General features: G+C 47.1%; 2 protein-coding genes across 4 annotated transcripts in view; one reads left to right on the plus strand and one right to left on the minus strand.

The window, feature by feature from the left end:
* Window positions 1-293: 293 nt before the first annotated feature.
* LOC138645701 (mas-related G-protein coupled receptor member H-like) lies at window positions 294-7,214 on the minus strand. 3 transcript variants are annotated; one of them, XR_011314750.1, is made up of 2 exons: window positions 5,147-7,214; window positions 294-2,129 (listed from the first exon to the last, which is right to left on the minus strand). XR_011314750.1 is itself a non-coding variant. In XM_069735176.1 (2 exons), exon 2 carries the CDS (start codon window positions 2,087-2,089, stop codon window positions 1,091-1,093), a length of 999 nt encoding a protein of 332 aa, XP_069591277.1. In that variant the 5' UTR covers window positions 2,090-2,129; window positions 5,147-7,197; the 3' UTR covers window positions 294-1,090. The 3 variants fall into 3 exon arrangements, 2 of the variants coding, with proteins under 2 accessions (XP_069591277.1, XP_069591278.1); XM_069735176.1 differs by having other exon boundaries at window positions 5,147-7,197; XM_069735177.1 differs by lacking the exon at window positions 5,147-7,214 and adding an exon at window positions 3,066-5,119.
* Window positions 7,215-13,514: 6,300 nt separating this feature from the next.
* The window catches only part of LOC138645702 (uncharacterized), a 31,046-nt gene continuing 16,765 nt past the window's right edge, over window positions 13,515-27,795 (plus strand). The window contains exons 1-4 of the mRNA XM_069735178.1: window positions 13,515-13,548; window positions 14,087-14,175; window positions 15,032-15,305; window positions 17,457-17,702. Of these exons, the coding sequence (XP_069591279.1) occupies window positions 15,041-15,305; window positions 17,457-17,702 (511 nt within the window). The 5' untranslated portion in view covers window positions 13,515-13,548; window positions 14,087-14,175; window positions 15,032-15,040. The remainder of the gene's footprint in view (window positions 13,549-14,086; window positions 14,176-15,031; window positions 15,306-17,456; window positions 17,703-27,795) is intronic.

Genomic DNA, 27,795 nt, shown 5'->3' on the forward strand with positions numbered 1-27,795 from the left:
TTGGGCTATCTGCACAAAAGCTGTTCTACCCTGTATGCACACATGGATTTTTCCTCTCTGAACCCTGTTCACACAGGTTATATACAGATGATCAGGTTTTTAAATACATCAGATAGGGATTGCATACATTAGTTAGGACTGCTCTGATAAGGGTATACCGTGAAGATTGGTAGAGCAGCTTAGTATACATTTTTTGCAAAAAACGTATCAACCAAATACCCTGTTTTTTTACATCTTTTACTAGCACTTGCGGATTACTGCAACATTTTTTCAAACTGAGTGTTTTTGGTTTTACTATTCTCTTTTGTGTCTAAATCCAGCTGCTGCAGAACCTCAACGAGGATGAGCCAGATCGGCCGCTGAATCTACAAAATGGGCAAAACAAAAACTGGAACATTACCCTCAGTTTACACAGGACATTATGTTCAGTGAGGCATACTTTTTTGGGTGGCCATTTATATGGATACACCGAAATAACATGGGAATGGTGACCGTTTTCTTGCGTAGGGTGTCTGCATTGAAATCTGCTGCAATGACCCGGGTACTGCGTTCACCAGACATCAACACAATTTCTATCCGCTCCTCACGTGTTATCTCCGCGACATGTCAATGGCTGCAAACAAAGAGAAACTTGTACATAACTCATGAAAGAATAAAGTTACGTTAAAACCGAACACTCCATTGTTTTTCTTGTGAAATTCTCAATAAGTTTGATGTGTCACATGACCCTCGTCCCATTGGGAAAAAATAAAGTTGGAACCAAAATGGCCGACTTCAAAATGGCCGCCATGGTCACCACCCTTCTCGAAAAGTTTCCCCCTCCCATATACTAATGTGCCACAAACAGGAAGTTATCACCAACCATTCCCATGTTATTGAGGTGTATCCATATACATGGCCCACCCTGTAGAATGAAAGCTTTGGTATCACACATTACATCACAGTGACTTTTGATTCTTTCTTTGATACATTTTATCTTAGTATTTTATTCCCAGATGTAAACAATCTGTCGACCAATAGTAATGGTGGAATAATGGATCGGCGTATTGGTGGAGCTGGAGGTAAAAGTGATGATGAAATAAAGAGACTGCTAGGAGTCTTCGGGCTTCTCCTCTTCATTCATCCTAAAGGTGCTCGGTTTTTGCTCAATGCCACTTTGTTGCATCTCCGCCGAGTCGTGTCCATCTGATGACCTTCCATCCTTGTCTTTGAAGACAGACTGGAGAGCTTGTGTTGTGGAGATGCTGGTCTTCCATCGCCCCACAATGATGTAGATATAGGGATTGACAGTGGAATTGATGGCAGAACACAGTGAAATCATGATGTAGGTGAGTACCCTTATCCTTCCTGTAGGGATGAAGCCAAAGAGGGCCAAGAGTCTCACCATGGTGGCCGGAACCAGGGAAATGAGGAAGGTGATGACCGCAGTGACAACCACTATGTACAATTTCATGGGTCGGTATCGAATGGAGGTCTTCTGGATTTCTACCAGAAGGATAACACTGGATCCAATCATGGCCAGAGTCACAATTAGAAATATGACTGACACCACGGTGTAGACGGTAGATCTGTGCTCCGGGATGAGGAACCTCTCCAGAACAGTTATCAGGACTGACAGGATCCATATGATCCCACACAATATGACTGACAAGTGCTTTGGGCGACGGTACTTGTACCATATGGGAAAGCAAACGGAGAGACATCGTTCAAGGCAAAGGGTGGCCAGAAAGAACAAGCTGGAATTAAACCCAAAACTGTGTAGGAACTCGCCTAAGATGGAGAATGTCCTGCCATTGTCCGACGTGTTGGGCACTCCATTATACAAGCATAGAAAGTACAAGGAGACCATGCAACAGCAGAACAGATAGATGAAATCTGCGAAAGCCAAATTCAAGATATAGACTGTGGACTGGTTCAGCTTGATGCGGAAACACAACTGATATATTGTGAGGCCGTTACCAACCAGACCAACCAGGCAGACAAGAACCGTCACCAGGCAGATGGTGATTGGAATGGTGACCAAGGACAGATCTGCATTGAAGGCTTGGACTGGTGGGTTCGTATTGTTGACTGATGAGTTGAGGGACATTTTTCTCTATATCTACTGGAGTCTGTGAATGTCCATTCCCCTGAAAAGCAAAAAAAATAATAATTAGTAAATTTCAAGCACAAAACAATTTAAAAAAGGCAACCCTAACCCTAATCCTCATTAGAACTGCATCACCTGCTATTCAGGTCTCTCCATTGTACTGGATGACCGGGTTTCTAAAATACAGCCATTAAAGAAGCCATGAAAGTAGTTTTCTGGGCTCAACATACATTTCTGCAGTCAGTATGTGACCACAGTTTGCTGAATTGTGGCGGCGTGTAATGTGCACACTGTCATGATTCCCAGTTATTTCCATCTCGAGTGGGAATTCATGTGTTTGCATACTTGTGGTCATGGTCAAATTTTCCTCCTTCTTTCGTTATTCTATTGAGAGAAGCAGATGGAAAGTCCTGACCGTGTGCACACTGCGCAGTGTAACTGCAGAACTTTATGAAATTTATGATCAGTCTGAGGAACCGTCTTGGCTTCTGCCTACAGGCCACATTGTCAGGACTTTTGTAGTAATGCTCAGGTGGTTTCTTCATTGTCCGTATATCAGAAAGGGGCACAGACATCATCTTTATGGAAAATCCCGACGTGATGCCCGGAGGTCTGCAGCCCAGAAGCTGTGTTCCAGAAGACCTCTCGATTTCATACATGATTATGAGATAGGGATACATTGGATCAAGCGCTTAGTATTTTTGGCATAGTCAGATATAACAAAAGGATGGAGGGACCACCGGCGAAGCCCATTGCACCGTAATGGGCTGTTATATATACAGACTCATTTATTTCATGCGTTGCCTTCAAGGATTAGGATGGAGATTGGTCCTTCATAGTGATGAGCGAATCAATTCAAAAGGAATCAAATTCTTCTCAAATATTATTTTAAAAAAAACAGATTTACCCATTTTTTTATGAGCAAATTCAGCAAAATGGAGGCCGGCTGGAGAGGAGTTTAAAAACTTGTACTCACCTCGGTGCTCGCCTCTCCCATCGCTGCAGCTTCCCTCCTGGCCATCCCTTCTCTCCACATCCGTGCTGTGGTTTCTTCTCTTGAGGTTTGCTGATGGACAACCTCTTGGGTGATTCCATGAAGTCTTTGGCTGCGCTTCCACTTCTGACTAGACCCAGCTCACACGTCGTGAGGGCTCAAGTCACAACTTCACTATGTTGCCCGATGCTTAGTCAACAATTAAAGCGCTGCCACAGACTGAAGATCTGGAAGTGGACGTCCGTCGGCACAATGGAAAAGACACTGGAGTAGCCAGCAGAGTTTGGACGATAGGGTGGGCAGCTGCGGCATTCGGACCGTGGGTTGCGAGACAAGTGTAATTTTTATGTACTTTTATGATGATAACACAATTGTTTTGCATTGAATAAATTTGAAGCAAAGATAATTTCCTAGGAAACTTCGAGATGCATGGCCAGTATGAATTTCAGAATTTCATCAGATTTGCTCATGGTTAGGAGGATTATTGTAAGGTTTTGGGTTAGGATTGGTATCAATAGAGATTTAGATTTATCTTTGGTCCCAGCCACACCCCACTATGGCATAACAAAACCCTCACTGAATCGTCAATTCTGGAATGGGGACCTACTGCATATGGGGAAGGAAAAGATTGATTTACCTTGGTCAGATCTTTGTGGCCCATTCCTTTAAACCCGTCCAAATGCTAAAAGAGCTAAACCATCCAAACCAGTAGCTCCAATTGGAACATGTCCTTCAGCCCTTGTTCCTGGGTTCCCAACCTCGTCCTGTGGAATTGCCCCTTGTCCTAGGTGCTACTGGATCCTTTGGACCTGGACTTACATCCCATTGACATGCCCTTTTGCTGGAATACTGCTTGGATCCAATACATGACCGGAAAAGAAGCGAGTGGGGGACAGATTGTGGCATCGATGAGCGCTGAGCACTGGGAGCTCGGCCTTGGAAGTTCCTAAACATGTTTCAGGAACTATAGTGACAGAGCTGCAGGATGATATGTTCTTCACTGTATGTGTTACACTGCGTATAGGGGATACTGGGCCCAAGTGGGTCAGCTCCAGCACAACCGCATGGGAATCCCCATTACAGATGACCCTAAAATGTGTCCACTATACGTGGACCCCAAACGATAGCATAGGACTGTAGATAAACTATTCCTGACCGAGGTTGTGTTTATGGCCCAAAAATGTGTGGTGTGTGACCAGACACACGGTGTCATCAAGAGTACCAACCATCTTGCAATGGAAATTGGCCATAAACCTCTCCCTCAAAGCAAAACATGATCTACATTCGCTGGGCTGGCCCTAGAAAACTTCCCCAAATTTCAGATAGATCAATTGACTCCACCTGACTGCTTAATGGGTGTGGGGTGGAGGAGTAGTGAGGTGAGTGGTGACTGATGCTTTGGAGACCACAGAAAATAATAAGAAACATTTCATTTTCATCACATAAGTTCCCCGCAAATCGAAATTTCCTGACAAATTAGCGCGATTTTCTGAATTAGAATCTCTGCAGATTCTCTCATCTCTGGTATTGGGGTCAGGATTACTGGTGTCATGGTTACTTTTAGGGATAGGATTAATAGGATTAGGATTACTTTGACTATGGTTTATGGATTATTTTTGCTAGGGTTCGTTTTGGAGTTCGGCTTAGTAGGGTAATATTTAGTCTAGGGATTAATATTAGTAGGGTTAAGGTTTGCATTGGAGTCAGGACTGGTAGGGGAAAGGGTAGGTTCAGGGTTAGGATTACTAGGACTATGGTTTATGGATTACTATGGTTAGGCTTCGTTTTGGGTTTAGTGTTACTGGGGTAATATCTAGGTTCAGGGTTAGGATTAGTAGAGTTAAGCATCGTCTTGGGGACATGATTAGTTCAGGTAGGGTTAGGCAGTGCTCAGAGATTAATTTAGTTCTTACATGGCCTTTCTGTCCTGCATTGGTATGTCTGTAGGAAATTGTGGGCAGATGGAGGCATCTTCTGATCTTCTCTGACATCTGCCAGTATCTCCCACCTCAGATATCTAATCAGTGTCCACCTGATATGTAGATCAATGGAGCTGCACTTACCAGGGAGGATGGTGGGAAAATCCGCTGCTCTCAATGCGAGGAGTCACAAGGACTGGATGTCGGTGTCTGCTGGGACGCAGCGAGTCTTACTTGGCTAGAAGCCTCCATAGTCTGAGATTTCCTCATCACCGGCGCTCGTCTCATTACGGCATTCCTGGGCGTATATAGACTCGTGTGTATGCAAATATAGCACCTCAGAAGGGAACTCATTGTCCCAAGTAGAAGCCCAGATCATGGCAGAGCAGCCATACACGACAAATCTGCATCAAGAGATGTATGGCCCTATAGACGCCGTGATAGCGGCATTAGGAGCTGTACAATATGGAGAATAGTGTGTATACAGTACAGGCAGGGTGAAGAAGCACGGCAGCAGCGGTACAGTATGGAACATGATGGACAGGCAGAATATGTGCAGAAGCACGGGCAGCAGCGGTACAGTATGGAACATGATGGACAGGCGGAATATGTGCAGAAGCACGGGCAGCAGCGGTACAGTATGGAACATGATGGACAGGCGGAATATGTGCAGAAGCACGGGCAGCAGCGGTACAGTATGGAACATGATGGACAGCCGGAATATGTGCAGAAGCACGGGCAGCAGCGGTACAGTATGGAACATGATGGACAGGCGGAATATGTGCAGAAGCACGGGCAGCAAGGGTACAGTATGGAACATGATGGACAGGCAGAATATGTGCAGAGGCACGGGCAGCAGCGGTACAGTATGGAACATGATGGACAGGCAGAATATGTGCAGAAGAACGGGCAGCAGCAGTACAGTATGGAACATGATGGACAGGCGGAATATGTGCAGAAGCACGGGCAGCAGCGGTACAGTATGGAACATGATGGACAGGCGGAATATGTGCAGAAGCACGGGCAGCAGCAGTACAGTATGGAACATGATGGACAGGCGGAATATGTGCAGAAGCACGGGCAGCAGCGGTACAGTATGGAACATGATGGACAGGCGGAATATGTGCAGAAGCACGGGCAGCAAGGGTACAGTATGGAACATGATGGACAGGCAGAATATGTGCTGAGGCACGGGCAGCAGCGGTACAGTATGGAACATGATGGACAGGCGGAATATGTGCAGAAGCACGGGCAGCAAGGGTACAGTATGGAACATGATGGACAGGCAGAATATGTGCAGAGGCACGGGCAGCAGGGGTACAGTATGTAACATGATGGACAGGCGGAATATGTGCAGAAGCACGGGCAGCAGCGGTACAGTATGGAATATGATGGACAGGCGGAATATGTGCAGAAGCACGGGCAGCAGCGGTACAGTATGGAACATGATGGACAGCCGGAATATGTGCAGAAGCACGGGCAGCAGCGGTACAGTATGGAACATGATGGACAGGCGGAATATGTGCAGAAGCACGGGCAGCAGCGGTACAGTATGGAACATGATGGACAGGCGGAATATGTGCAGAAGCACGGGCAGCAGCAGTACAGTATGGAACATGATGGACAGGCGGAATATGTGCAGAAGCACGGGCAGCAGCAGTACAGTATGGAACATGATGGACAGGCGGAATATGTGCAGAAGCACGGGCAGCAGCAGTACAGTATGGAACATGATGGACAGGCGGAATATGTGCAGAAGCACGGGCAGCAGCGGTACAGTATGGAACATGATGGACAGGCGGAATATGTGCAGAAGCACGGGCAGCAAGGGTACAGTATGGAACATGATGGACAGGCAGAATATGTGCAGAGGCACGGGCAGCAGGGGTACAGTATGTAACATGATGGACAGGCGGAATATGTGCAGAAGCACGGGCAGCAGCGGTACAGTATGGAATATGATGGACAGGCGGAATATGTGCAGAAGCACGGGCAGCAGCGGTACAGTATGGAACATGATGGACAGGCGGAATATGTGCAGAAGCACAGGCAGCAGCGGTACAGTAAGGAACATGATGGACAGGCGGAATATGTGCAGAAGCACGGGCAGCAGCGGTACAGTATGGAACATGATGGACAGGCGGAATATGTCCTCCTCCTCTCCCCACCTTGTTTATGCCTTGGACCCACTGCAGAGCTCATGCCTTTAGATTTGGTGGGGTTTATGCAGGTTTATGAGACATTGGTACATATTTGTAACTCACTACCTCCCGTGCAGTCTCCTTGGTCTTCTGTTGTGGCTGGCAATCAGGCAACACAGCGTGCAGTAATCAGCGCACATACAGAGATCTGGCAATAACCAAAAACAATAGGACGAGCTCTGAGACGTGGAATCTCTGTAGACTGCAGTACCTGATCTATCCTCACACAACTATAAGCAGCAGTGGATTGCGCCTAACAACTACCTATGCAACTCGGCACTGCCTGAGGAGCTGACTAGCCTGAAGATAGAAATACAAGCCTGACTTACCTCAGAGAAATACCCCAAAGGAATAGGCAGCCCCCCACATATAATGACTGTTAGCAAGATGAAAAGACAAACGTAGGAATGAAATAGATTCAGCAAAGTGAGGCCCGATATTCTAGACAGAGCGAGGATAGCAAAGAGAACTATGCAGTCTACAAAAAACCCTAAAACGAAAACCACGCAAAGGGGCAAAAAGACCCACCGTGCCGAACTAACAGCACGGCGGTGCACCCCTCTGCCTCTCAGAGCTTCCAGCAAAAGACAATAGCAAGCTGGACAGAAAAAAACAGAAAACAAACTAGAAGCACTTATCTAGCAGAGCAGCAGGCCCAAGGAAAGATGCAGTAGCTCAGATCCAACACTGGAACATTGACAAGGAGCAAGGAAGACAGACTCAGGTGGAGCTAAATAGCAAGGCAGCCAACGAGCTCACCAAAACACCTGAGGGAGGAAGCCCAGAGACTGCAATACCACTTGTGACCACAGAAGTGAACTCAGCCACAGAATTCACAACAGTACCCCCCCCTTGAGGAGGGGTCACCGAACCCTCACCAGAACCCCCAGGCCGACCAGGATGAGCCACATGAAAGGCACGAACAAGATCTGGGGCATGGACATCAGAGGCAAAAACCCAGGAATTATCTTCCTGAGCATAACCCTTCCATTTGACCAGATACTGGAGTTTCCGTCTAGAGACACGAGAATCCAAAATCTTCTCCACAATATACTCCAATTCCCCCTCCACCAAAACAGGGGCAGGAGGCTCCACAGATGGAACCATAGGTGCCACGTATCTCCTCAACAACGACCTATGGAATACATTATGTATGGAAAAGGAGTCTGGGAGGGTCAGACGAAAAGACACCGGATTGAGAATCTCAGAAATCCTATACGGACCAATAAAACGAGGTTTAAATTTAGGAGAGGAAACCTTCATAGGAATATGACGAGAAGATAACCAAACCAAATCCCCAACACGAAGTCGGGGTCCCACACGGCGTCTGCGATTAGCGAAAAGCTGAGCCTTCTCCTGGGACAAGGTCAAATTGTCCACTACCTGAGTCCAGATCTGCTGCAACCTGTCCACCACAGAATCCACACCAGGACAGTCCGAAGACTCAACCTGTCCTGAAGAGAAACGAGGATGGAACCCAGAATTGCAGAAAAATGGAGAGACCAAGGTAGCCGAGCTGGCCCGATTATTAAGGGCGAACTCAGCCAACGGCAAAAATGACACCCAATCATCCTGGTCAGCGGAAACAAAACATCTCAGATATGTTTCCAAGGTCTGATTGGTTCGTTCGGTCTGGCCATTAGTCTGAGGATGGAAGGCCGAGGAGAAAGATAGGTCAATGCCCATCCTACCACAAAAGGCTCGCCAGAACCTCGAGACAAACTGGGAACCTCTGTCAGAAACAATATTCTCAGGAATGCCATGTAAACGAACCACATGCTGGAAGAACAAAGGCACCAAATCAGAGGAGGAAGGCAATTTAACCAAGGGCACCAGATGGACCATTTTAGAAAAGCGATCACAGACCACCCAAATGACCGACATTTTTTGAGAAACGGGAAGGTCAGAAATGAAATCCATCGAAATATGTGTCCAAGGCCTCTTCGGGACCGGCAAGGGCAAAAGCAACCCACTGGCACGTGAACAGCAGGGCTTAGCCCTAGCACAAATTCCACAGGACTGCACAAAAGCACGCACATCCCGTGACAGAGATGGCCACCAGAAGGATCTAGCAACCAACTCCCTGGTACCAAAGATTCCTGGATGACCGGCCAGCACCGAACAATGAAGTTCAGAGATAACTTTACTAGTCCACCTATCAGGGACGAACAGTTTCTCGGCCGGACAACGATCAGGTTTATTAGCCTGAAATTTCTGCAACACTCTCCGCAAATCAGGGGAGATGGCAGACACAATGACTCCTTCCTTGAGGATACTCGCCGGCTCAGATAACCCCGGAGAGTCGGGCACAAAACTCCTAGACAGAGCATCCGCCTTCACATTTTTAGAGCCCGGAAGGTATGAAATCACAAAATCAAAACGAGCAAAAAATAACGACCAACGGGCCTGTCTAGGATTCAAGCGCTTGGCAGACTTGAGATAAGTCAAGTTCTTATGATCAGTCAATACCACCACGCGATGCTTAGCACCCTCAAGCCAATGACGCCACTCCTCGAATGCCCACTTCATGGCCAGCAACTCTCGGTTGCCCACATCATAATTACGCTCAGCAGCAGAAAATTTCCTGGAAAAGAAAGCACATGGTTTGAACACTGAGCAACCAGAACCTCTCTGTGACAAAACCGCCCCTGCACCAATCTCAGAAGCATCAACCTCGACCTGGAACGGAAGAGAAACATCAGGTTGACACAACACAGGGGCACAGCAAAAACGATGCTTCAACTCCTGAAAAGCTTCCACGGCAGCAGAAGACCAATTAACCAAATCAGCACCCTTCTTGGTCAAATCGGTCAATGGTCTGGCAATGCTAGAAAAATTACAGATGAAGCGACGATAAAAATTAGCAAAGCCCAGGAATTTCTGCAGACTTTTTAGAGATGTCGGCTGAGTCCAATCCTGGATGGCCTGAACCTTAACCGGATCCATCTCGATAGTAGAAGGGGAAAAGATGAACCCCAAAAATGAAACTTTCTGCACACCGAAGAGACACTTTGATCCCTTCACGAACAAGGAATTAGCACGCAGTACCTGGAAAACCATTCTGACTTGCTTCACATGAGACTCCCAATCATCTGAGAAGATCAAAATGTCATCCAAGTAAACAATCAAGAATTTATCCAGATACTCACGGAAAATGTCATGCATAAAAGACTGAAAAACAGATGGAGCATTGGCAAGTCCGAACGGCATCACCAGATACTCAAAATGACCCTCGGGCGTATTAAATGCCGTTTTCCATTCATCTCCCTGCCTGATTCTCACCAGATTATACGCACCACGAAGATCAATCTTAGTAAACCAACTAGCCCCCTTAATCCGAGCAAACAAGTCAGAAATCAATGGCAAGGGATACTGAAACTTAACAGTGATCTTATTAAGAAGGCGGTAATCAATACACGGTCTTAGCGAACCATCCTTCTTGGCTACAAAAAAGAACCCTGCTCCCAATGGTGACGACGATGGGCGAATATGTCCCTTCTCCAGGGACTCCTTCACATAACTGCGCATAGCGGTGTGTTCAGGTACGGACAAATTAAATAAACGACCCTTAGGGAATTTACTACCAGGAATCAAATCGATAGCACAATCACAATTCCTATGCGGAGGTAGGGCATCAGACTTGGACTCTTCAAATACATCCTGAAAGTCCGACAAGAACTCTGGGATGTCAGAAGGAATGGATGACGAAATAGACAAAAATGGAACATCACCATGTACTCCCTGACAACCCCAGCTGGTTACCGACATAGAGTTCCAATCCAATACTGGATTATGGGTTTGTAGCCATGGCAACCCCAACACGACCACATCATGCAAATTATGCAGTACCAGAAAGCGAATAACTTCCTGATGTGCAGGAGCCATGCACATGGTCAGCTGGGCCCAGTACTGAGGCTTATTCTTGGCCAAAGGTGTAGCATCAATTCCTCTCAACGGAATAGGACACCGCAAAGGCTCCAAGAAAAATCCACAACGTTTAGCATAATCCAAATCCATCAGATTCAGGGCAGCGCCTGAATCCACAAACGCCATGACAGAATATGATGACAAAGAGCACATTAAGGTAATGGACAAAAGGAATTTGGACTGTACAGTACCAATAACGGCAGAGCTATCGAACCGCCTAGTGCGTTTAGGACAATTAGAAATAGCATGAGTAGAATCACCACAATAGAAACACAGTCTGTTCAGACGTCTGTGTTCTTGCCGTTCTACTTTAGTCATAGTCCTGTCGCACTGCATAGGCTCAGGTTTACTCTCAGGCAGTACCGCCAGATGGTGCACAGATTTACGCTCGCGCAAGCGACGACCGATCTGAATGGCCAAGGACATAGACTCATTCAAACCAGCAGGCATAGGAAATCCCACCATTACATCCTTAAGAGCTTCAGAGAGACCCTTTCTGAACAAAGCCGCTAGTGCAGATTCATTCCACAGAGTGAGTACTGACCATTTCCTAAATTTCTGACAATATACTTCTACATCATCCTGACCCTGGCATAAAGCCAGCAGATTTTTCTCAGCCTGATCCACTGAATTAGGCTCATCGTAAAGCAATCCGAGCGCCAGGAAAAATGCATCAACATTACTCAATGCAGAATCTCCTGGTGCAAGAGAAAACGCCCAGTCCTGTGGGTCGCCGCGCAAAAAAAGAAATAATAATCAAAACCTGTTGAATAGGATTACCAGAAGAATGAGGTTTCAAGGCCAAAAATAGCTTACAATTATTTCTGAAGCTCAGGAACTTAGTTCTGTCACCAAAAAACAAATCAGGAATCGGAATTCTTGGTTCTAGCATCGATTTCTGATCAATAGTATCTTGAATCTTTTGTACATTTACAACGAGATTATCCATTGAGGAGCACAGAGCCTGAATATCCATGTCCACAGCTGTGTCCTGAAGCACTCTAATGTCTAGGGGAAAAAAAAGACTGAAGACAGAGCTAAGAAAAAAAAATGATGTCAGGATTTCTTTTTTCCCTCTATTGGGAATCATTGGTGAGGCTCCTTGTACTGTTGTGGCTGGCAATCAGGCAACACAGCGTGCAGTAATCAGCGCACATACAGAGATCTGGCAATAACCAAAGACAATAGGACGAGCTCTGAGACGTGGAATCTCTGTAGACTGCAGTACCTGATCTATCCTCACACAACTATAAGCAGCAGTGGATTGCGCCTAACAACTACCTATGCAACTCGGCACTGCCTGAGGAGCTGACTAGCCTGAAGATAGAAATACAAGCCTGACTTACCTCAGAGAAATACCCCAAAGGAATAGGCAGCCCCCCACATATAATGACTGTTAGCAAGATGAAAAGACAAACGTAGGAATGAAATAGATTCAGCAAAGTGAGGCCCGATATTCTAGACAGAGCGAGGATAGCAAAGAGAACTATGCAGTCTACAAAAAACCCTAAAACGAAAACCACGCAAAGGGGCAAAAAGACCCACCGTGCCGAACTAACAGCACGGCGGTGCACCCCTTTGCCTCTCAGAGCTTCCAGCAAAAGACAATAGCAAGCTGGACAGAAAAAAACAGAAAACAAACTAGAAGCACTTATCTAGCAGAGCAGCAGGCCCAAGGAAAGATGCAGTAGCTCAGATCCAACACTGGAACATTGACAAGGAGCAAGGAAGACAGACTCAGGTGGAGCTAAATAGCAAGGCAGCCAACGAGCTCACCAAAACACCTGAGGGAGGAAGCCCAGAGACTGCAATACCACTTGTGACCACAGAAGTGAACTCAGCCACAGAATTCACAACAGTCTTCTCTCTCTTTTTCTTGGTGTCTTCCACTGGTACGTCTTACCCGAAGGAAAACCTATTCAGGTCCACAAGAGACTCTAGTTCTCGGATCTCCTTCAGCAGACCACATTCCTGCTCCTTTTCCTCCACTGACACTCCAGCTCTCGGATCTCCCTCAGTAATCCACACTCCTCTTCTTCCTCCGCTGACACTCCAGCCTCTGCTCTGGGAGTCCTCTGCCGTGTAGAAAGGCCGCTTCAGTATTGTCTCAGGCGCTGCCTCTGACTTTCCCAGCTTGTTCCAGCACGTAAGACTCCAGTTATGACTTCGTCCTCTTCGTCCTCCTAGCTTAGGACACCGGCTGGTGGTTCTCCTGAGGTATTTAACCGATTCATTTCTGAGAACCGTCGCTGGTTCTTAAACCTCTCCAGGAAGGGACCTGCGCTTTTCTCAATCCCCTCCCGGAGGAGCACTAACCTGACTACCTCATCTCTGAGAGCTTTAAACCTCTGGGAGGTCACGGGTCTTTCCGTGTTGGAGGCACCGATGTTCAGGACCTGGGCCTCCTCCTTCAGCTGGGTTAGTGGTTTGCCGGCTTCCTCGTACTCGCGTAACATTACGACCACTCGTGATGAGAAGGAACTCGTGGACTCGCTAGAATTCATTTCCCTCCAGGATGTTCCTGGGCTCTTCTTTCTGTGGCCTGGGGTGCCCCTGTCTCCCTCTCTGGGAGGACAATGTGCCGCCTCAGGGTTGGGACAGGTGGGTATGGTCTTATTCACCTGTCCTGACCTCCCCACTCCCTCCTGGGCCTGTTGCTGCTGCTCCCTGTCCCCCGCCGGCATAGAATGGGGAAAAGAAGTGCTGGAGCTCACAAGACAGGTGCTGCTCCTAGCAGGGTGTGAGTGATTGTAGTCTCCGGTCCTACAGTCTCCTCCCCCAGTAATGGCTGATAACAGGGAATAATAGACTGTATACAGAAGGAGTGATATTGAGTTGCTTTGCCTCTTTATATAGTGTGAGAGTTGTTGTCAGTGATGATGATGGGGGTCAGAGTTCTGTCTCTGGAGTAAAGTTCATTTGTGCAATAAACACTTTCATTTTCATTTTCATTTAGAAACAAGAAAAAGAAGAGAGAAAAAGGTGAGGAGAGAAGAGGCTGCCAGCGGAGAACAGAGAGGAGGCCAAGAGTGGAGGGCAGAGGAGGTGAGGGGAGGCCAGGAGCAGAGGGCAATGGAGAAGAGAGAACAATGGGGAGGAGAGCAGAGAAGAATGGAGGAAGTAGAAGAGAGAGGGGCAGGGAGAGGAGATGAGAAGAGTGAAGAGAGAGGGGTCTGAGGTGAGAGCGGGCAGAACAGAGGAGCAGAGAAGAAGGAAGTATCGGAGAGAGGAGCAGAAGACGACAGAGGGGCAGATAAGATGGTCAGATGAGAAAGGGCCACAGGAGGGAGGTACAGAGAGAAAAGTGACGAGAAGGTTACAGAATTATGGGGACAGAGGAGAGAGGCAGATGACGGAGACAGAGGAGTGAGGGGTAGAAAAATGGATTTCAGAGAGGAAAAGGCAAAGGTTTGAGGGGTAGAGGAAAGCGGAACAGGGTAAATTGGGCAGAAGAGAAAGATCAAAGTTGAGTTGCAAGCAGAAGTGGGGCAGAGGAGTGGGCAGAAGAAATAGGAGAAGGGGAGAGGTCCATTAATAAGACAGACGACTGAGGAGGGCAGAGAATGGGACAGAGGATAAGAGTAAAGGAGAGAGGGTCAGAGAAGAGAGGGTCCAAAGAGAGAGAGGGCAGAGGAGACAAGGTAAGATCAAGAGGCGTGCAGCAGAGACAGCAACAGAGGCCAGGTGTTTTTTATTATTTTTCCTTTGGAAAGCATTCACATACTGCAGTTGGAGAGGTACAGAGTAGAGAGAGGGCTGAAGGCAAAAGGAATCATCAATGGGGAGAGGGGGTTTGAGGACAGGAGGGCAGATGAGAGGCTTAGGAGAGAGTGGTAGAGGAGAGGTGGACAGAGGAAAGAGCGGACAGAGGAGAAATGTTTTATTTTACTTTCTTCTCTAGGACACATCAATGATGCAGCGAGTCGTCGGGATCTTCTCCCGGGAGAGTGACAGCAGCTTCAGTTTCCTCAGAGATGCCCTGTTGGCAGAGGACTCAGTCAGGAAGGTGCGGAGCTTCACTATCACCAATGATGGCCTCTGTAAGTTCAGGGAGGAGGTTTCCCGCTGTGACTGTGCCATCTTGTATCACTCGAAAAATCGCGGCAGACTGAACATTACCAACGTTACCGACTCACTGTACGATGAGGAAATCACTGATTTGTCCATAAAATTAGGTAAGAAAATCAGCGACATCCCCCTAACTCTCCCTCAATCAGCAACACTTCCCCAAGAGGGAGATTCCTTGCATGTAGGGTCAGAGAGAGAGAATCCTTAAATGAAGGGTCAGAGTGGGGGACTCCATACATGAGGGGTCAGAGTGGGAGAATCTCCACATGAGGGGTCATAGCGGGAGATTCTCCACATGAAGGGTCAGAGCGGGAGACTCCATACATGAGGGGTCAGAGTGGGAGAATCTCCACATGAGGGGTCATAGCGGGAGATTCTTCCCACATGAGGGGTCATAGCGGGAGATTCTTCCCACATGAGGGGTCAGAGCGGGAGATTCCCAACATGAAGGGTCAGAGCAGGAGTTTCCCTACATGAGAGGTTACAGCAGGAGTTTCCCTACATGAGGGGTCAGAGCGGGAGATTTCCTACATGAGGGGTCAGAGTGGGAGAATCTCCACATGAGGGGTCATAGCGGGAGATTCCATACATGAGGGGTCAGAGAGAGAAAATCCATAAATGAAGGGTCAGAGTGGGAGATTCTCCACATGAAGGGTCAGAGCGGGAGAATCTCCACATGAAGGGTCAGAGCGGGAGATTCCATACATGAGGGTTCAGAGAGAGAGAATCCATAAATGAAGGGTCAGAGTGGGAGACTCCATACATGAGGGGTCAGAGTGGGAGAATCTCCACATGAGGGGTCAGAGCAGGAGATTCTCCACATGAGGGGTCAGAGCGGGAGATTCCCTACATGAGAGGTTAGAGTGGGAGATTCCCAACATGAGGGGTCAGAGCGGGAGATTCCCTACATGAGAGGTTAGAGCGGGAGATTCCCTACATGAGAGGTTAGAGCGGGAGATTCCCTACATGAGGGGTCAGAGCGGGAGATTCCCTACATGAGAGGTTAGAGCGGGAGATTCCCTACATGAGAGGTTAGAGCGGGAGATTCCCTACATGAGGGGTCAGAGCGGGAGATTCCCAACATGAGGGGTCAGAGCGGGAGATTCCCTACATGAGCGGTTAGAGCGGGAGATTCCCTACATGAGCGGTTAGAGCGGGAGATTCCCTACATGAGAGGTTAGAGCGGGAGATTCCCTACATGAGCGGTTAGAGCGGGAGATTCCCTACATGAGCGGTTAGAGCGGGAGATTCCCTACATGAGCGGTTAGAGCGGGAGATTCCCTACATGAGGGGTCAGAGCGGGAGATTCCCTACGTGAAGGGTCAGAGCAGGAGTTTCCCTACATGAGCAGTTAGAGCGGGAGATTCTCTACAAGAGGGGTCAGAGCAGGAGATTCTTCCCACATGAGGGGTCAGAGTGGGAGACTCCATACATGAAGGGTCAGAGTGGGAGAATCTCCACATGAGGGGTTATAGCGGGAGATTCCCTACATGAAGGATCAGAGCAGGAGATTCTCCACATGAAGGGTCAGAGCGGGAGATTCCCTACATGAAGGGTCAGAGTGGGAGAATCTCCACATGAAGGGTCAGAGTGGGAGAATCTCCACATGAGGGGTTATAGCGGGAGATTCCCTACATGAAGGATCAGAGCAGGAGATTCTCCACATGAAGGGTCAGAGCAGGAGTTTCCCTAAATGAGAGGTTAGAGTGGGAGATTCCATACAAGAGGGATCAGAGCTGGAGATTCTTCCAACATGAGGGGTCAGAGCGGGAGATACCCAACATGAAGGATCAGAGCAGGAGATTGCCAACATGAGGGGTCATAGCAGGAGATTCCCAACATGAGGGGTCAGAGCGGGAGAATCTCCACATGAAGGGTCAGAGTGGGAGACTCCATACATGAGGGGTCAGAGCGGGAGATTCCATACAAGAGGGATCAGAGCTGGAGATTCTTCCCATATGAGGGGTCAGAGTGAGAGAACCTCCACATGAGGGGTCATAGCGGGAGATTCCCAACATGAGGGGTCAGAGCGGGAGAATCTCCACATGAAGGATCAGAGCAGGAGATTGCCAACATGAGGGGTCAGAGCGGGACATTCCCTGATCTTTGACATTTGTCTCCCTTCAATCATAGTAGCTATGTTACTATTCCATCTTTCAGGGGCGATTTGAACCCCACAATCCAAACCAACCGTCTCTTCCCCATAGAACCCCAGTCCAGACAACCTTGTCCTTGTAAAACTTGCCTCATTTCTATAGGTAAGGACAACGTGATTGTGGTGGCCGACGACCTGGACAGCAGCTCTTCAGAGATCCGAACGAAGATTCTCCAGGGTCAGCCTCTCATTGAACAAATGGCCACTGGCTTTTTCCTCATAAGTAGAGAAGATAAAAATTCATCAGAACGTTTAAAAGAAAAACTCCAGAAAATAACATCTTTCATCTCCAGAAAAGGTGGCTCCTTCTCCCCTATTCCAGCAGGAAGTCCCAGCACCAGCTCAGAGGGTAATTACTGGGTGCATGTGTCTCCATGTCTCTGAAGCCATGACATCCTCATCAGTACAATCTGTGCTGCCTCTGAGGGAACCATGGTTAAAGCTCCAGGAGGTTCCCTCTGTCTGGTCTGATGGAGGAGGAGGAGATCGGTGACCTCCTATCAGGCAGTGGCAGTGGAGACATGTCTGGCTGTTATTAATTTGTGGATATAGAAAAAATACAGATAATTACAGTGACGTGTATCCACTGAACATTATAAACCTAAAAATATGATACACAACCAATATATAAGGAAAAATATATAACATTTATTAACAAAATAATTAAATCAAAATATTTACATCACATGACATGACTAATAAACACAAAAAGGAAAAGCCACCAGGTGGCAAAAAGGTGCGGGGTTCCACAAAAGGATATGGATTACGAAATACACTCAGTATTGCCGCAGAAGTACATACCCAAGTGCTGGACCCGCACAGACCCGTTTCGCCTTGGCCATGAGGAAGTAGACTCCAGCACTTGAGTATGTGCTTCTTCGACAATTGACTATCATGTTAGTTCCTCGTCTGCACAATGACACTCTAATAAGCACTGGCTCGTTAGTGGTTTAGTAGCGGTTACGTAATACTGTCACCTTGTATATTTTTTACTGCCATTGATCCACTTTCTCTTGTCCACCCTATTGGATTGAATTATTCATCTAACATTGCGCTGCGTTCACTTTCTCCTCCGCAATGGAGGTTTATTTAAGCTCTTTTATTCATTGCTATAGATGTCGTTCATTTGTAATTATATTGAGTCTCCATCGGAGTCTATACATGCACTAATGATTTATTTTTGCGCAGCAACACATTTGTATATATTAATATTTTGTTAATCACTGTAATAGCCTAGTCATACCGAACTCGCAGTCTTTGGCTGAATATGTATAAATTGATCAACAATCATTGTTGGACTTTATGATACACAGAATGCTAGTATTATATATTCATCAATTCATACTATATATTCTTTATAATAATATATCATTTTTTATGTCTATTTATTTGTCTAACTTATTCTACTGAGTAAGTGTATTTAAGAATCCATATCCTTTTGCGGAACCCTGTACCTTCTTGCCACCCGGTGGCTTTTCCTTTTTGTGTTTATTAGTCATGAGATGTAAATATTTTGATTAAATTATTTTGTTAATACATGTTATACATTTTTTCCATACATATTGGTTGTGTATCATATTTTTAGGTTTATTATTATTATTTATATAGCACCATTGATTCCATGGTGCTGTACATGAGAAGGGGGTTACATACAAATTACAGATATCACTTACAGTAAGCAAATAATGACAGACTGATACAGAGGGGCGAGGACCCTGCCCTTGCGGGCTTACATTCTACAGGATGGTGGGGAAGGAGACAGTAGGTTGAGGGTTGCAGGAGCTCTGGTGTTGGGGAGGCGGTAGCTTCGATAGTGGTGAGGAGGCAGCGGGGTCAGTGCAGGCTGTAGGCTTTCCTGAAGAGATGGGTTTTCAGGTTCTGTCTGAAGGATCCGAATGTGGTTGATAGTCGGACGTGTTGGGGCAAAGAATTCCAGAGGATGGGGGATATTCGGGAGAAGTCTTGGAGGCGGTTGGGTGAGGAGCGGATAAGTGTGGAGGAGAGGAGGTCTTGGGAGGACCGGAGATTACGTGAGGGAAGATATCGGGAGATTAGGTCAGAGATATATGGAGGAGACAGGTTATGGATGGCTTTGTAGGTCAGTATTGGTAATTTGAACTGGATACGCTGAGGGAATGGGAGCCAGTGAAGAGATTTGCAGAGGGGGGAAGCAGAGGAATAGCGAGGAGAGAGATGAATTAGTCGGGCAGCAGAGTTAAGGATGGACTGGAGAGGTGCAAGGGTGTTAGCAGGGAGGCCACAGAAAAAGATGTTGCAGTAGTCAAGGCGGGAGATGATGAGGGCATGCACAAGCATTTTTAGTAGATTGACGGTTAAGGAAAGGACGGTACGGGGGAAAGCATGATGTCGTTAATTGCGATAGATAGGTCAGGTAAGGAAGATCTATGGGATGGAGGAAAGATGATGAGTTCAGATTTGTCCACATTGAATTTGAGGAAGCGAGAGGAGAAGGAGGAGGATATGGCCGATAGACACTCCGGGATTCTGGACAGCAGAGAAGTGACGTCTGGGCCAGAGAGGTAGATCTGAGTGTCGTCTGCATACAGGTGGTACTGGAATCCATGGGACTTTATGAGTTGTCCCAGGCCAAGTGTGTAGATAGAGAAGAGTAGGGCTCCTAGAACAGAGCCTTGGGGGACTAAAACAGAGAGGGGTGGGATGAGGAGGTAGTGTGGGAGTGGGAGTCGCTGAATGTGCGGTTGGAAAGGTACGAGGAGATCCAGGATAGGGCGATGTCTTTGAGGCCAAAGGAGGAGAGGATCTGTAGTAAGAGGCAGTGTTCAACTGTGTCGAAAGCAGAGGTCTAGAAGGAGGAGTTCAGAGTATTGTCCGTTAGCTTTGGCTGTAAGTAGGTCATTTGTGATTTTGGTCAGGGCTGTCTCAGTTGAGTGATGGGGGTGGAAACCAGATTGTAGATTGTCAAAGTGTAAGTTCGGGAGCAGAGATATTGGGCGATTGTGGGACATAGCTGTTGGGTCAAGGGTTGGCTTTTTAAGGATAGGCGTGATTGTGGCACGTTTGAAAGCAGAAGGGAAGGTGCCAGACGTTAGTGATGGGTTGAAGAGGTGGGTTAGGGATGGGATAAGAGTGGTGGTGAGGTTGGGGAGGACGTGGGATGGGATGGGGTGAAGCGCACAGGTGGTGAGGTGCAATTTGGAGAGGAGACAATTAAGCCCCCCTTCAGTGATCTTGGATAGGGAGGTTATGGGGTTTGGGCATTGATCTGGTATACAAAGGGGTTGTGGTGGTTGAACAATGAAGACTGTTGTGAATTCTGTGGCAGAGTTCACTCCTGTGGTCACAAGTGGTACTTCGGCTGATTCTCTCTGGGATCTTCCGTTTGTGGAGGAAAGTGGTACTGCAGCTTCTGAGTTTCCTCCCTCAGGTGATCTGGTGAGCTCGTTAGCTTCTTCTCTACTTAACTCCACCTGATGCTTTGATCCATGCTTCCTGTCAATGTTCCAGTGTAGGACTTGTTTTTTCCCTGGATCTTTCCTGTGGCCTGCTGCTCTGCAAAGCTATGTTTTGCTAATGTTATTTTGTTGCTATTTTTTAGTCCAGCTTGCTTTATTGGTTTTTCTTGCCTGCTGGAAGCTCTGAGACGCAGAGGGACCACCTCCGTACCGTTAGTCGGTGCGGAGGGTCTTTTTGTCCCCTCTGCATGGTTATTTATAGGTTTTTGTGCTGACCGCAAAGTTATCTTCCCTATCCTCGTTCTGTTCAGCTAGTCGGACCTCACTTTGCTAAATCTGTTTCATCTCTATGTTTGTGTTTTCATCTTACTCACAGTCATTATATGTGGGGGGCTGCCTTTTCCTTTGGGGAATTTCTCTGAGGCAAGGTAGGCTTATTTTTCTATCTTCAGGATTAGCTAGTTTCTCAGGCTGTGACGAGGCGCCTAGGTTCTGGTCAGGAGCGCTCCACGGCTACCTTTAGTGTGGTTTGATAGGATTAGGGATTGCGGTCTGCAGAGTTCCCACGTCTCAGAGCTCGTTCTATTATTTTGGGTTATTGTCAGTTCACTGTATGTGCTCTGACCTCCATGTCCATTGTGATTCTGAATTGCCTTTCATAACAGTACAGGAAGCCAAAAGTGCTAATGATTCTCAATAGAGGGAAAAAAGAAGTTCTGAGACCATTTTTTTTTCTTTGCACTGTGTTTTGTCTTTTTTTTCCCCTAGACATTTGGGTGGTTCAGGACACAGGTGTAGCAATGGACATTAAAGGTCTGTCTTCATGTGTGGATCAGCTCACGGCAAGAGTTCAAAATATTCAAGATTTTGTGGTTCAGAATTCTTTGCTAGAACCGAGAATTCCTATTCCTGATTTGTTTTTTGGAGATAGAACTAAATTTCTGAGTTTCAAAAATAATTGTAAACTATTTCTGGCTTTGAAACCTCGCTCTTCTGGTGACCCAATTCAACAGGTTAGGATCGTCATTTCTTTTTTGCGTGGCTACCCTCAGGACTGGGCATTTTCTCTTGTGTCAGGAGATCCTGCATTAAGTAATATTGATGCGTTTTTCCTGGCGCTCGGATTGCTGTACGATGAGCCTAATTCAGTGGATCAGGCAGAAAAAAATTTGCTGGCTCTTTGTCAGGCTCAGGATGAGATAGAGGTATATTGTCAGAAATTTAGAAAGTGGTCAGTGCTCACTCAATGGAATGAATCTGCGCTGGCAGCAATATTCAGAAAGGGTCTCTCTGAAGCCCTTAAGGATGTCATGGTGGGATTTCCTATGCCTGCTGGTTTGAATGAGTCTATGTCTTTGGCCATTCAGATCGGTCGACGCTTGCGTGAGCGTAAATCTGTGCACCATTTGGCGGTATTACCTGAGCTTAAACCTGAGCCTATGCAGTGTGATAGGACTTTGACCAGAGTTGAACGGCAAGAACATAGACGTCTGAATGGTCTGTGTTTCTACTGTGGTGATTCCACTCATGCTATCTCTGATTGTCCTAAGCGCACTAAGCGGTTCGCTAGGTCTGCCACCATTGGTACTGTACAGTCAAAATTTCTTCTGTCTGTTACCTTGATCTGCTCTTTGTCATCGTATTCTGTCATGGCATTTGTGGATTCAGGCGCTGCCATGAATTTGATGGACTTGGAGTATGCTAGGCGCTGTGGGTTTTTCTTGGAGCCCTTGCAGTGTCCTATTCCATTGAGAGGAATTGATGCTACGCCTTTGACCAAGAATAAGCCTCAGTACTGGACCCAGCTGACCATGTGCATGGCTCCTGCACATCAGGAGGATATTCGCTTTCTGGTGTTGCATAATCTGCATGATGTAGTCGTGTTGGGGTTGCCATGGCTGCAAGCCCATAATCCAGTATTAGATTGGAAATCCATGTCGGTGTCCAGCTGGGGTTGTCAGGGGGTACATGGTGATGTCCCATTTCTGACTATTTCGTCATCCACCCCTTCTGAGGTTCCAGAGTTCTTGTCTGATTACCGGGATGTATTTGATGAGCCCAAGTCCGATACCCTACCTCCGCATAGGGATTGTGATTGTGCTATCAATTTGATTCCTGGTAGTAAGTTCCCAAAAGGCCGATTGTTTAATTTATCTGTGCCTGAGCACACCGCTATGCGCAGTTATGTGAAGGAATCCCTGGAGAAGGGGCATATTCGCCCGTCATCGTCGCCATTAGGAGCAGGGTTCTTTTTTGTAGCCAAGAAGGATGGTTCGCTGAGACCTTGTATAGATTACCGCCTTCTTAATAAGATCACGGTTAAATTTCAGTACCCCTTGCCATTGTTATCTGATCTGTTTGCTCGGATTAAGGGGGCTAGTTGGTTCACCAAGATAGATCTTCGTGGTGCGTATAATCTTGTGCGAATTAAGCGAGGCGATGAATGGAAAACTGCATTTAATACGCCCGAGGGTCATTTTGAGTATCTTGTAATGCCATTCGGACTTGCCAATGCTCCATCAGTGTTTCAGTCCTTTATGCATGACATCTTCCGAGAGTACCTGGATAAATTCCTGATTGTGTACTTGGATGACATTTTGATCTTCTCGGATAATTGGGAGTCTCATGTGAAGCAGGTCAGAACGGTTTTTCAGGTCCTGCGTGCTAATTCTTTGTTTGTGAAGGGATCAAAGTGTCTCTTTGGTGTGCAGAAGGTTTCATTTTTGGGGTTCATCTTTTCCCCTTCTACTATCGAGATGGATCCTGTTAAGGTCCAAGCCATCCATGATTGGACTCAGCCGACATCTCTGAAAAGTCTGCAAAAGTTCCTGGGCTTTGCTAATTTTTATCGTCGCTTCATCTGCAATTTTTCTAGTATTGCTAAACCATTGACCGATTTGACCAAGAAGGGTGCTGATGTGGTCAATTGGTCTTCTGCTGCTGTGGAAGCTTTTCAAGAGTTGAAGCGTCGTTTTTCTTCTGCCCCTGTGTTGTGTCAACCAGATGTTTCTCTTCCGTTCCAGGTCGAGGTTGATGCTTCTGAGATTGGAGCAGGGGCGGTTTTGTCACAGAGAGGTTCTGGTTGCTCAGTGATGAAACCATGCGCTTTCTTTTCCAGGAAGTTTTCGCCTGCTGAGCGAAATTATGATGTGGGCAACCGAGAGTTGCTGGCCATGAAGTGGGCATTTGAGGAGTGGCGTCATTGGCTTGAAGGAGCTAAGCATCGCGTGGTGGTATTGACTGATCATAAGAACTTGACTTATCTCGAGTCTGCCAAGCGCTTGAATCCTAGACAAGCTCGTTGGTCGTTGTTTTTTGCCCGTTTTGACTTTGTGATTTCGTACCTTCCGGGCTCTAAAAATGTGAAGGCGGATGCTCTGTCTAGGAGTTTTGTACCCGACTCTCCGGGTTTATCTGAGCCGGCGGGTATCCTCAAGGAAGGAGTAATTGTGTCTGCCATCTCCCCTGATTTGCGGCGGGTGCTGCAAAAATTTCAGGCTAATAAACCTGATCGTTGCCCAGCGGAGAAACTGTTTGTCCCTGATAGGTGGACGAATAGAGTTATCTCTGAACTTCATTGTGCGGTGTTGGCTGGTCATCCTGGAATCTTTGGTACCAGAGAGTTAGTGGCTAGATCCTTTTGGTGGCCCTCTCTGTCGCGGGATGTGCGTACTTTTGTGCAGTCCTGTGGGATTTGTGCTCGGGCTAAGCCCTGCTGTTCTCGTGCCAGTGGGTTGCTTTTGCCCTTGCCGGTCCCGAAGAGGCCTTGGACACATATCTCTATGGATTTTATTTCTGACCTTCCCGTTTCTCAAAAGATGTCAGTCATTTGGGTGGTCTGTGATCGCTTTTCTAAGATGGTCCATCTGGTACCCTTGTCTAAATTGCTTTCCTCCTCTGATTTGGTGCCTTTGTTCTTCCAGCATGTGGTTCGTTTGCATGGCATTCCAGAGAATATTCCCAGGTTCCCAGTTTGTTTCGAGGTTTTGGTGAGCCTTTTGTGGTAGGATGGGCATTGACTTGTCTTTTTCCTTGGCTTTCCATCCTCAGACTAATGGCCAGACCGAGCGAACCAATCAGACCTTGGAAACATATCTGAGGTGCTTTGTTTCTGCTGATCAGGATGACTGGGTGTCCTTTTTGCCTTTGGCTGAGTTCGCCCTTAATAATCGGGCCAGCTCGGCTACCTTGGTTTCACCGTTTTTCTGCAATTCTGGGTTCCATCCTCGTTTGTCTTCTGGACAGGTTGAGTCTTCGGACTGTCCTGGTGTGGATACTGTGGTGGACAGGTTGCAGCAGATTTGGACTCAGGTAGTGGACAATTTGACCTTGTCCCAGGAGAAGGCTCAACTTTTCGCTAATCGCAGACGCCGTGTGGGTCCCCGACTTCGTGTTGGGGATCTGGTTTGGTTATCTTCTCGTCATATTCCTATGAAGGTTTCCTCTCCTAAGTTTAAACCTCGTTTTATTGGTCCGTATATGATTTCTGAGGTTCTTAATCCTGTGTCTTTTCGTCTGACCCTTCCAGATTCTTTTTCCATACATAACGTATTCCATAGGTCATTATTGCGGAGATACGTGGCACCTATGGTTCCATCAGCTGAGCCTCCTGCCCCGGTTTTGGTGGAGGGGGAATTGGAGTATATTGTGGAGAAAATTTTGGATTCTCATGTTTCAAGACGGAAACTCCAGTATCTGGTTAAATGGAAGGGTTATGCTCAGGAAGATAATTCCTGGGTTTTTGCCTCTGATGTCCATGCTCCCGATCTTGTTCGTGCCTTTCATGTGGCTCATCCTGGTCGGCCTGGGGGCTCTGGTGAGGGTTCGGTGACCCCTCCTCAAGGGGGGGGTACTGTTGTGAATTCTGTGGCAGAGTTCACTCCTGTGGTCACAAGTGGTACTTTGGCTGATTCTCTCTGGGATCTTCCGTTTGTGGAGGAAAGTGGTACTGCAGCTTCTGAGTTTCCTCCCTCAGGTGATCTGGTGAGCTCGTTAGCTTCTTCTCTACTTAACTTCACCTGATGCTTTGATTCATGCTTCCTGTCAATGTTCCAGTGTAGGACTTGTTTTTTCCCTGGATCTTTCCTGTGGCCTGCTGCTCTGCAAAGCTAAGTTTTGCTAATGTTATTTTGTTGCTATTTTTTAGTCCAGCTTGCTTTATTGGTTTTTCTTGCCTGCTGGAAGCTCTGAGACGCAGAGGGACCACCTCCGTACCGTTAGTCGGTGCGGAGGGTCTTTTTGTCCCCTCTGCGTGGTTATTTATAGGTTTTTGTGCTGACCGCAAAGTTATCTTCCCTATCCTCGTTCTGTTCAGCTAGTCGGGCCTCACTTTGCTAAATCTGTTTCATCTCTATGTTTGTGTTTTCATCTTACTCACAGTCATTATATGTGGGGGGCTGCCTTTTCCTTTGGGGAATTTCTCTGAGGCAAGGTAGGCTTATTTTTCTATCTTCAGGACTAGCTAGTTTCTCAGGCTGTGACGAGGCGCCTAGGTTCTGGTCAGGAGCGCTCCACGGCTACCTTTAGTGTGGTTTGATAGGATTAGTGATTGCGGTCTGCAGAGTTCCCACGTCTCAGAGCTCGTTCTATTATTTAGGGGTATTTGTCAGATCACTGTATGTGCTCTGACCTCCATGTCCATTGTGATTCTGAATTGCCTTTCATAACAAAAGACTTGCCTTGTTTGGTCGATCTTATTTTTAAAGGGTGGCAAAGTCCTCAGCAGAGATGAGGGAGGTTGGAGGGGGCAGTGGGGAGCGGAGGAGGGAGTTAAAGGTTTTGAATAACTTTGGGGTTGTAGGATAGGGAGGATACGAGGGTTGTGAAGTAGGCCTGTTTAGCCGAGGTGAGATTTAAAAGCGAGTGTTGCCTGTTTGAATGCAGTGAAGTCGTCTTGCGAATTTGTCTCCTTCCAATGCCGCTCTGCAACCCTGGACACATGCCAGAGCATTTTAGTAGTGTTATTGTGCCAGGGTTGTCTATTGATACGTCGCACTCTGCCATGAATGAGAGGGGCGACTGTGTCAATAGCTGATGCGAGAGTGTCATTGTAGAAAGCAGTGGCACTGTCTGTGTCGTGGAGTGAGGATATGGATGCCAGTGGTAGGATAGAAAATGCAGTAAATAGTAATAACGGTCCTAGGAGCGCTGGGAATGAGACCAAAACAAAGATTTTAGTGTTGAACCACAACGCGTTTCAACGGTTAAACCGTCTTCATCAGGTGGAAGTTAAAACTTCCACCTGATGAAGACGGTTTAACAGTTGAAACGCGTTGTGGTTCAACACTAAAATCCTTGTTTTGGTCTCATTCCCAGCACTCCTAGGACCGTTATTACTATTTACTGCATTTTGTATCCTCCTAGAAGGTTAACGGCTGGAGCTGCGGTGGACCTTTTGCTTTCAATTGTAACTGTGACCCTCACAGCGCTCCCTAGTGACCACTTTCTTTTCCCTTGAATTTCAGTGGTAGGATAGAGTCAGAGAGTGTTTGGGAGTCTAGGTGTGCAAGGTTTCTGCGTGGGTGCGCATGTTGCTGGACATGGGTGACCGGTGAGGAGGATAGGGATGAGAAAGTGAGCAGATGGTGGTCGGATAGAGGGAGAGGGGAGGTGGTGAAGTTAGATAGAGAGCAGAGATGGGTGAAGACCAGGTCTAGGGTATGTCCGGCTGTGTGGGTGGCTGCGAAGGACCACTAAGTCCAAAAGATGAAGTAAGTGACAGAAGTTTGGAGGCTGTTGACTGAGGGGTATCAGTGGGGATGTTGAAGTCACATATGATGATAGTGGGAATGTCAGCAGAGAGAAAGTGAAGAAGCCAGGTGGAGAATTGGTCAATAAAGGCTGTGGCCGGGCCCGGAGGTCGGTATATGACGGCCACTTGGAGGTTGAATTGAGAGTAGATGCGGACAGAGTGGACTTCAAAAGAGGGGAGAATAAGGGAGGGTAGAGGTGGGATTGGGTTAAAGGTGCAGTTAGAGGAAAGGAGAAGACCCACTCCTCCACCATGTC

Source organism: Ranitomeya imitator, chromosome 7, assembly GCF_032444005.1.
Source record: "Ranitomeya imitator isolate aRanImi1 chromosome 7, aRanImi1.pri, whole genome shotgun sequence".
In the NCBI taxonomy this organism is placed as follows: Eukaryota; Metazoa; Chordata; class Amphibia; order Anura; family Dendrobatidae; genus Ranitomeya; species Ranitomeya imitator.

What these genes read in the sequence shown, in the direction of transcription:
- LOC138645701 (XM_069735176.1), bottom strand. Translation starts at nt 2,089, where the DNA reads ATGTCCCTCAACTCATCAGTCAACAATACGAACCCACCAGTCCAAGCC.